Here is a 10,668-nt window from a genome sequence, read left to right as displayed (position 1 = left end):
TGCAATTTCAAATTAGAACTCTAATTTTGTGTTATGTGTCTACATCTATGTGGCGATTAGTTCATAATCATCATTCTAATTGTTCAATTAAAATTTGAAATTGAAGTTAAATTTTGCTCAATGTGGCTAAATGTATGTTGGCCTATTTTTATTAAAACCACTTCTACTTACAAGGATAAGTAAGTTAATGTGTTAATTAAGTTTTTTTTTTTCAAAAATAATTTTACAGTCAAAAATAAAAACCAAAGAGGCTATTTTTATACCCAATCTACCTACAGCTAAACCAATAAAAAAAGAAACCCCAATCGTCCTCTCTCTCGCAGCAACATTTGCATTTGAAAACAAAATTGCCATTGTTTTTTGCCATGGAAAATGCAGAATTCCAAAGCTTCCAACTTCTTTTACATGGAAGGAAGTGTTGCTGTCTCCAAGTTTTGAACAATCTCCTCTCTCACAGGTACTTCTCTTTACTTTCGCTCTCTCTTGATCTCCTCTTTCACAGTAAGTGTTGCTGTTTGCAAATGGGAATTGGGGGGGGGGGGATTTATTTTTTATTTTTTAAGTTTAGGATTTCAAGTTTGGAAAAGATAAAATTTTTGCAATTTTGGTGTCTCACAAAGAGCCTTTTAGACTGTCTTAATTAAATTCAAGGTAATATTAAGCTTTGTTTTTCAAAAATATTTCTAGATATTGTTTAGAGCTGTGTGAGGTGGAGAAGATGGTCCCATGGCGGAGGGTTCTTGGAAGCAAGAAGACAATCCCTAGAGAGTCCTTGAATTCTAAAGCGGCATTGGTGGCATAGATGTTTACCAACATAATTTTGGTAACCGTCCCTATCAGCTTTTCCTTTTCCTCTTTTTCGCTAGAAAATATTGCTTCTGCCTTTTATTTTTCTTTCAAAAGTACAACTTATCAACATAATATGCACCTAAAATACTGTAATTGCATTTTTAGTATTTTTGTAGCGTTTTGACATAAAATCGTCTTCCTAATTGGATTTATTTATTTATTTATTTTTTTAATCTTTGAATTTGTCTGTTTTCTAGCTTCAATTTGCATTTGGATTTGTGTATTATATCTGGTGAGGAAAGAAATTTCATGTTTTTGGTGGTAATGAAGCGGTGGTGTTTTGGTTTTTGCAGATACAGGAATCAATCCAAGGGGCCAAAAATTCTATTTTGGCATAGATTTCCTTTTTTTTCTTCCCCTCTGATTCCAATGTTATGCTGTTTCAATTGGTTTTAATTAAGGTGGTGGTGTTGTCATTGAGGTATTGAGAAATGAGAGCCAACTGAATTTGGTATGAGAACATAACAACAAATAGCTTTATTCTTGGTGTTGTGCTAGAATGCCGTTAGTAGCAATCTAAGGTGGCTATGCTCATATTTGGCTCTTTAGATACAAAGAAGTGTGGAAGATCAATTTGTTTTGCTTGCAAACTATGCAAGTGAGCATAACTTATGAAGTAGCAATCTAAGGGGCCTATCTGATTGAGTGTTTTTTTTTTTTTTTTTCATTTGATAAATGAATTAAAAGGTTATAGGTTTGGGGTTTTATATAATCGCAAAAGCAGCCTAAGGCCGAATCTAATGTCATAGGACTACTCCAAGTCGATTAATTGACTGTAGAACAGTCTCAACATTGCGTGGGTTCCTTTTTTTTATTTTATTTTATTATTATTTATTATATATTTTATTATATATGTTTTCATGCTGGAATGATTATTCACCTGATGATTTCAAGGTTTTTTTCCCCTTCCCTTCTTTCATACCCAAAGAAACAAAACCAGTCATTCTGCCATTTTTTTTCTACAATTTGGAGAGGAATGAAAAACAAAAACATCTCATGTTGGGGAAGATAGAGCGACATCTCAGGCTAGTACCACCAAAAAACTGATTTTCGAGTCTAATTTTCCTCCATTTGTCTAAATTTAAGTGGGATTAGTTGTAATCACGCTCACTTTCATTTAAAAAAACATTGTGCTCCTTTTTTTTTTGGCTGAATAAAACATTCTGCTCTTCCACAATAATCGCACCCGCGTATTTTCAGGTTCACCTCTCCTTCTACAATAATCAAAACCCAAAATCCTTCCTCTCCTTCAATATACTTCAATGAATGCTGTTGTGAAATTTTAAAATACTCGCAAGTGTACGAACCGTACCGAAGTATAGTTTGACAAGAACGAGGTCGAACTCACAGGGACTTGAATGAACGTAGGAAAATTAATTAAACCTTAACCAAATTAATCCTAATCCAGTTTAATAAAAATTGGTTGTTTTGAAATTAAATAAACTAAGCAAATAGTTAAACTAAGCAAAAGATATAAAGCAATAAAAAGATGTAAATAATCAAGGGAAATGAATTAAGGTTTTGGAATCCACCTTGTAAGTCATATCAGCATATATTTATGATCATTAATTTTTCTCAACTCACTACATGATAATCTAGAAATCAATCTTGCTATCATGGAAAATATCATCATTAAAATCCTTATTGTAAAAATCAAAAGCATATTCTTCTTCGCTTCTTAAGTATAAAACCAAATCATCAATTGTATCCGTAACAAACAAATCACAAGATATATCCAATTCTAAAAATCAAATCATAACTTGTATCCATTGACAGACAAATCATAAGTGATATCCAATTTTATAATTAAGAATTAATAAACCAAGCATTCAATTAATTAAGACAAATCCTAAATCATGAGAAAAACATGATTGAACTCATATCTAGAATCCCATTTTAGTCAATTGATATGAAGCAAGAATAATTTAAATAATTAAAGAACAACTATTGTGGGAAAAATCAAATCACATAAATATTACTGATAATCCTTAACAAGGTTTCATCATCAACCCTAATTATAAGTTTAGCTACTCATGGTAATTGAAATAAAACAAAAGAATAAAATACTAAACATTAAACTAGACAAATAAAATAGAGAATGAAATAGTCACAATGTTATAATGGAGAAAAGTTACAGAGAAGCCACATGCGGCACTGCCTCTTGCTCCAATTTTCTGTTTTGCATCTCAGCCCTAGCACTAGCCTCCATTAATTTTGCCCTAAAAAGCCTTTAAATAGGTCAAGGAATCCTATTACAAGTTGAATTCCCGTTTGGAGAAAATCCCAGATTTTTAGGCTTCACTTAACCGACTATTTTGGCCCATTTAACTTCAGAATTCGGGCTCCTGGTAAACTACAAAGTTGTCGCGCTTTAAGTTAACTTTCCAACCCAACTTGAATCATCTCGATTGGACATTTGAGCTGAAAGTTATGCCAAAAATACTAACTAATGTGCAGGCTGGAATTCTAATCCGAATTGGACTTGGATTTGGTGCAAATTTCCTTTGATTCCTTACTCCAATTGGACTTAAATTTAATATTCATACCTGGCTGGATGTAAGTTGGCTTGATTCAATTGGCCTAGCCCCACTTTGCATGTAAAGCCCTTGTTATCTGCAACACAAAGATATTATATAATCAGTCACAAAATAACATAAAAGTAAGGCCAAATATGTAGATATGTGAGTACTTTATCGTATATATTTCATGCACATTAAATACCCCCAAACCTACATTTTGCTAGTCCTCGAGCAAAACAGATAAAGAGTAAAACAAAACAAAGAAATTAAAAACAAAGAAAAAGGAAATCCTAACTAATCCACTTTCGTTGGAAATTTCGNTTGTGGGGCAGGGGGAAGGAGTTCACGGCCACAGTGAAGGGCGAATCGGTACGATTGACCAGATCGTCAAGATCACTGGAGACTCGCCCCTTGAGGGCGTTCATCATGACCTCCATCTGTTCCCTCATTGCCTACATCTCGGCGGCAATATGTGGTGGAGTCGCATCCGTGAGGGATGGCATGTTCACGTGCTGTCTCTCCGGCCTGCTTGGGGCGTGGCTGCCCTCAGGTCTCTCCTGATTCCTATTTGGAGCGCTAGTTCCTTCCTGATCTTCTGGTCGGTCATTTAGTGCTGCATTCTTCTGGCGCAGCTGTTCCTCCAAGTCGAGGTTCTGTTTGGTGAGGCGCTCCACGGCGGCACTGAGGGTCCGAACTTGTCTCTCGAGGGCAGTCGTGGGTTGTTCCTCTCCTTGTGCGTCATTAGTAGTCGCCATTGAACGAGTGAGTACCATGCAACCCTTTAGTCCAGGAAACGATAGTATGGCTTAATTACGACGTCGTTGCGTGTCCCCACAGACGGCGTCAACTGATGATGCCGGAAATCTCACCAGTGAGTTGCACGATGCTTGTACGCTCAAAACGACACCTACACAACAAAAAAGAAAAGACCTAACAGAGAGCACCGGTGTGGTGCCGGCCAAATACCCTCCGAAGGTCAAGTTAGAACTTCTTTCAACTCTAGAGTGTTAGAGAGGGGTTAATTATGCGTACCTTTATTTGTGAGGGTATTGGGGCTTTTATAGTAGTCGAGGATTGACATTTTTCCTTGGAGCAGAAGTCTTTTCCTTATAGGACTCCTCATTAGCGTAGATTGCGGGATCCTTTCCTTATAGGACTCTGATACTGGGCGTGGAATACAAGCAACTTCCCTATTACCCATGCGTGGTGACCAAGTCATGGTTTTCATAGAACCGTCGGCCTTGAAACCGTCAGCTTGCATTCTCCCTTTTAGCCGAGTTGGCGTCAGCTTCTTGCTACACTGAGTAGCCCAGGAGCTTCGAATTGCTGTCGGTTAGACTTGGAGCATTCAGCCCATCGGTTTGTCTTGCTCCCGTCAGCATGCCTTCTTTCGTTACGTTAGCCCATAACGTCTGTCGTGACTGACCCGTCAGCCAAAGCAGGAGCTGACGGGTTAAGCTTATGGTACCTGCTATAATTCTTCCATATCAAAAGGTAAAGGTAATAAGCAAATACCTGTAATAGGCAAGTAGTACATCTGTGGTAGGGTTAACCCAACTAATGTTGTTTAGGCTCGAAGCAAGAGCAGTTACATTTTCTCCCCCCAAGTCAACGAGAACATTGTTCTCGGAAGCTGTTACAAACATTCTAGTAGTTATGTTTTGGGGGACATTTATCGGATGATCTTTATTTGCTAAGCTCCTAATACGTTTCATGAATTCTATTGCAGGACTGAAGTCTGCATAGGTTGGAAGATTGTTTGGAAAGCTTGGACTCACTGAGGTAGTGTAGTTGCCTCTATATTCAAGAATTGCTGTGACATTCTCTTTGTCATAGTTTTTGACACCTTGCCTAATACTATCATATTGTCTAGCAGCCATGTAATATCGACCAAGAGGTTGGTTAGCTGTGACCAAAACATCCATTGTTTGTCCTGGGGATATCATGACAACATCAGTGAGCATGGGCTTAACATATGATCCACTCATTCCTACCACAGTGAGGTTATGATGAGCAATTGCAAAATAGATTTCTACATTCATGACTGCACTGACTAAACGAAGAAGATAGGTCTTGCCATGTTCTACTTGCCAGCGGTATGTACTTTCTGCAACACAAAAATGATCGTATTTAGAAAAAAAAAAATTAAGCAATTAGATCAATAATACAAAATAAATTACAACATTTTTTATAATTTGTTAAGGTGATAAGTCGTAATTAGAGAAATATCACTTCCATACGAATCTATCCTTAATACCACTTTTATTATGCATCAATCACAATAAGTCATATCAATGAAAAATAAATCATGAAAATATTTGTATCATTACTTCATGGAACAACTTTCCCTTATAAATAGTTTGAGACTTTTTTTTTTCTTCTTCTTGGATCATAATAATTGAAATCAAGAGAATATATTGTGTGGGAAATAATTTTTTATATTTTCCTAAGCGCAAAAAGGCATTAACATAAATGTGAACAAAAAGGTAGCAAAGAAACATAAGGGCCTAGAGGTCTGTAGAGAGGGAAAATTCTCAACCTATAACAAGTTGACACATCATACTACTAAGTCCACAAAGTACGGCCAATTACAAAGTGCTATGTACTGTTACTAGATTTTGCTATCACTATTTAGAAACCAACAGAAATTTGCCAATTGTCATTGAAATAGAGACACAAAAAGCATGCAAAAATCAATCACACATTGGCGTGTGTAAGCAATGACATAAGCAGCCTTGTGCATGTAAGCAGTGACACATATAGTCCAATTCAGTGCTGACATGCGTGTCACCTAGAAAATCAAAGTATTTCAACCAATCAAAAGATGCCACGTGTCTTGGAGAAAAAGTCTTTAATCTTCTTCAATTAGACTGTGACATATGTCACCAATCAAATTTCGCCATGTGTCGCTCACCTACCCCCAAACTCCTATAAAAGCCTTCTTAAGGCATTTCAACACACCAAGATATCCAAAGCACAAGCAACAATAGAGAAGATTCAGAAAACCTTAAAAGTACAGAAGTTCTGTAGGAATCAAGCCTTAAAGCCTTCAAGAACTTCAATCTCAAAATCGAAGAACATTCGAAAGAGAATCATCCAAACTACCTTCCTAGATCTTAAAGTTTGCTGGAATCAAGCCTAAAATCTTCTAGAAACTTCAAGAAACCATAAATTGGTGAAACTCTACTGATTCAAGCCTTCAAAGTCTTGAAGAATTTCCACTACAAACTTTCAAAGAAGAAGAACGCACGAAGAACACGAAGAATGTGAAGAACAAAGAGTTTCTAACAAGCTCATAGCCAGAAATTCATTGTAATTCCATTTCAAAGAGCTTCGATCCATTCCTCAGCCAAATTGAAGGATATTTTGTGTTCAAATCAAAATCACATTACCACAATTTTAATCAACAAGTTTTGCAAGGAGATTGAATTAGAGGATCACTCTTTTATAATTACAGAGAATTGTACCACATATTCATCAATACAAATTCACATTTGTAAAATTATATTACTTATTTGATTTATTTCAAACTAGAAATTTAGTCATCTACAAGGTCTACTACCCGGGACTTGAAAAATGTTTACTCTAACTATATAGCTTCAAATTAAATTATCTAACTTCATTTTACAGAAAAATAAGTACAATTTTAGAAAGATGTTATAATTGGTTTCACTATAGTGAAATGAAATCTCATTTTGTCATGAAACATACTACATACGTGCAAGAACTTAATTATTGCAAAAATACAACTCTTTTATTTATTTTTTTTTTCCAAAAAATAAATACAACATCTTATATATTAACTCTGTGAGTGTATCTCCACATACCATTAGAGCATGGGCACAGATCTCCCGGTTGGCCATTGATAGTGTAAGCATTTGATTGAGGAGTGACATTACCAGTTTCGAGGTCCTCATTAACTTCCTTATTCACATCACCCTTATACCAAGATCCTGCAAGTATAAAGAAAAGAGATGCATGTCATTATTGCACAATATTCAAACTAATGGGACAATTGGGCCACCGGTATATTTATAGATACTAGTATATCAACAGTAGCTTCAATTTGATGGTACATCTCAATTGAAGGAAAAAAGTTCTATTTTAGCTAAGTTTAAAAAATTTTAGGAACACTAAGAACAGTTTGCATACCAAATACAAGAATTTCTTCTCCATCTGGTTGTGGGAATGGATAACCGGTTTCCTCTTTCTGCAAAATAACAATTGCACCATGAACACTATGTCGTGTCCAATCACTATGTGCATGCCACCAAAGGGTTCCTTCCTCATCTGAAAATATGATCTCATAAGTAAAGTTTGATCCTGGTTCAATTGGGCATTGTGTAATGTACTCTGGACCATCCGACCATGGGTTTCTTGGTTGATGCACTCCATGCCTGTTGAAATCATATTCTTTAGATATGTTTAAAGCATCTTTTAATTTTTTTTCATTTCTTAATATTGAAATTCCTTTATATATATGTTTCTTCTATGTAGTTTCCTAAAAAATAAAAAACTTATAGACAATTGCAACAACAAAAAAAAAAGTTAGTTCCAAAACCCATATATAGTTAAGAAAAAAAATTGGGTATAGTCTCTCAACAAAAATCAGAGAGAAAGAACTTTTATATTTATATGTGTAGTTACCTAAAATGATTACACAACTTGATATTAAAAATATCATAACAATTACCAATTAAAAATATCCAAATTTTAATATCACAGTTTTATCCAATACACCACTTGAAGTTGAAGGCTTGCAGAGACAAGATCAACTTCAACTTGTCGCAAAGAAAGACAAAGTGGGTAGTGGCAATACAATGGGTCACCACAAGAAACAAAACATGTCTATGTTAAGAATAAACCCTTTGAATTATCAATAAGAATTCTAGAATCCACACCCCCCCCCCCCCAAAAAAAAAAAATGAGAGAGAAAACCTCTCTTAAATTTTATTATTATTATTATTATTATTTTTGAGTAGTCTTAATGTCTAGAGGCTACATCCACAAATATTTATTAAAGAAGTCATAGGCTGATTAGGAAACCCTAGAAAACCATGATACATGCTAGGCACGAAATTGGGTTTAAGCAAATGAAAACGAACCAAAAAAATATTCTTAAACAGATCATAATCATAATTGATACCTAACCTTATAAAAACTCAATTTTAAATAAAACACTTTAAAGAAAAGTTCCACTCCGTATTGTTTATATGGCTAATCTGATGTAGCTAGTTTAAAAAATGTTGTATACCTTCCACATAAAACATGGAACTCATCTCTTGACAAGAATGTAAAAGCAACATTTGTTAAACTAGCCCAGTTGGATTAGCCATTTTCTTTTTTTAAGAAGAAGGTAAGTGTGATTTTCTTACTGAATCAAACTAAATTATAACACTCGTTCCAATTCCAAACCAGGTGGAAGATCTTCTAACCATACACTCGTTCCAATTACTGATCTCTATATATAGCTTTTCTAGCCATGGAATGAGCAGCGGCTAGTTCATTTGCTTTGCCCATTGCTGTCTTCTTCTTCTCCTTCTATTTTTTTTTTTTTTTTTGGGTGAGAATTGTAGCTGCAGTCTCTAGAATGATTTGCCTATATTGGGTTGAAGATGCTGAGGCTCGAGTGAAGCTTTCACAATGTGGTTTTACAACGCCCGTATTGAGTATAGTTCATCTACTTTGCCCATAGTTTGTTATATTTTCAACTTTTTTTATTCTTAAAATTGTACTTTAACAAACTTTTAGGTTTTAGTGAATAAGTCAAAAAACCTTCCAGCAAGAGATGCTATGATTAGTATCAGTATTATTATATAAATATGTTACTAATTATAAAATCAATTTAAAATTATATTTATTATATTGCTAAGTGGTATCAATCAGAAGAATAATTTTAGGAATATGACAAATTTTAGTTCAATAAACCGACATATTACCCAGTACAAAATAGTATTTAGATATTTATTTATTTATTAGTTGTTGATAGCTCTTCAACAAACATCAAGGTAAGGAGTGTAATATATACTAATAGTTTGGATATGGATTTTTTTTTTTTTTTTTTTGAAAAAGGTATGCCATTTGGTTAAAAATGAATGTCATTTTGTCCATATTTTAGGAATATCATTTTATAAAACTTTAGGGGATATTAGTGTATTTTATCCAAATGAATATTATAAATATGAGAGAGAGAGAGAGAGAGAGAGACAACTACCAGTGAATAGTAAGACCATAGTTTCCTTGATTCTGGACATTAACATATACGGTGTCTCCTTTTGTTACACGAATGACAGGTCCTGGAAAACTGTCATTCACAACCAACATGCTCTTTGTTTCACATAATCTTGTAAAGTTAGCCTCCTTCAACTACATGAGCAAATGAAAAATGAAAAATAAAACTGCAACTTTACAAACAAGTATTCATGCATATCCCGTAAACAAAAATAACAAGAAAGCAGATGAGAGAAAGGTGGTACTTACAACAAATTCATGGTAATGGACTTCGCCATGAGCCAACCCAAGAAACATCCCATAGAGAAGGATAAGCTTAAGAAACCCTGAAAGCATACCCATCATCTGAAGCCCCTACTGATCAAGCTGTCTGTTGTGAAATTTTGCTCACTCTACTGTCTCTGAGAGCCAGATATATGTGGAGGCTGAGCTTATATGGTACTTAGAAGTCCATGCATGGTTAGGTTGAGTTGGACTACTTCCTCCTCTTTACGTTGAATGCTTGTTGTAAGCTTTTAGTGCTGGCCAGGAAGAGAAGCAAGAGAACCTTGTAGTCTTGGTGTTGGTGCTCCCCTCTATTTTTAAATTAAGCATTATAAATAAAATAATAGCCAACATTAATCTATGGTTTTTACTTTTTAAGAGTGGAAATATAATTAAAGCATGAGCATCTTAATAAGTTCATCAACCAAATCATATGGCAACGTTGTTGGCTAACATATTGGTTTTTATTTATTCAGTTCTGGCACCCATTGATTCCTGCGGCAAGCATAGATAATATAACTGATTAGTGTCATTCGCATCAAGAAAGGCAAAAAGGTTTCCACAAGTAGAGAAAATTGAAAGCGCAGTAGTGTTATCAAAGGTAATTAATCAAAACCGTACTAGCACTCGCATATATCGTATAGGTCATTAAATTGATAATCCTTCTACTCTGAAAGTACTAGATGAAATATCGGGCTGTACTAATTAAAAATGTTTAAAAAATATAATAAAACATGTTATTTAAACTAATAGATTAGGCTGATGTTCTTAAGGTTTTATTAACGGATACTCTCAGGGTATTTGT

General features: G+C 34.7%; 1 protein-coding gene and 1 long non-coding RNA gene across 2 annotated transcripts; one reads left to right on the top strand and one right to left on the bottom strand.

Annotated features, from left to right (window-relative positions):
* The first annotated feature begins 258 nt into the window (after window positions 1-258).
* LOC111983093 (uncharacterized) lies at window positions 259-1,718 on the top strand. Its single transcript, XR_010630870.1, has 3 exons — window positions 259-457; window positions 688-823; window positions 1,143-1,718. It is a non-coding gene; the product is annotated as an uncharacterized LOC111983093 (long non-coding RNA).
* Window positions 1,719-4,798: 3,080 nt separating this feature from the next.
* On the bottom strand, window positions 4,799-10,035 carry LOC111988673 (putative laccase-9). Its single transcript, XM_024020457.2, has 5 exons — window positions 9,849-10,035; window positions 9,583-9,734; window positions 7,521-7,765; window positions 7,196-7,321; window positions 4,799-5,475 (listed from the first exon to the last, which is right to left on the bottom strand). Exons 1-5 carry the CDS (start codon window positions 9,942-9,944, stop codon window positions 4,856-4,858), a joined length of 1,239 nt encoding a protein of 412 aa, XP_023876225.1. The 5' UTR covers window positions 9,945-10,035; the 3' UTR covers window positions 4,799-4,855.
* Window positions 10,036-10,668: the final 633 nt, after the last annotated feature.

This window comes from Quercus suber, unplaced genomic scaffold (genome assembly GCF_002906115.3).
Source record: "Quercus suber isolate HL8 unplaced genomic scaffold, Cork oak 2.0 scaffold_182, whole genome shotgun sequence".
NCBI lineage: Eukaryota > Viridiplantae > Streptophyta > Magnoliopsida > Fagales > Fagaceae > Quercus > Quercus suber.
The sequence above is the reverse complement of the archived record's forward strand: the minus strand, read 5'-3'. Positions and strand labels throughout refer to the sequence as shown.

What these genes read in the sequence shown, in the direction of transcription:
- LOC111988673 (XM_024020457.2), bottom strand. Translation starts at nt 9,944, where the DNA reads ATGATGGGTATGCTTTCAGGGTTTCTTAAGCTTATCCTTCTCTATGGG. An exon ending in TCCATTACCATGAATTTGTT is followed by an intron (nt 9,735 to 9,848) that starts GTAAGTACCACC and finishes TTGCTCATGTAG; the next exon opens with TTGAAGGAGGCTAACTTTAC. An exon ending in TATGGTCTTACTATTCACTG is followed by an intron (nt 7,766 to 9,582) that starts GTAGTTGTCTCT and finishes TGATTTCAACAG; the next exon opens with GCATGGAGTGCATCAACCAA.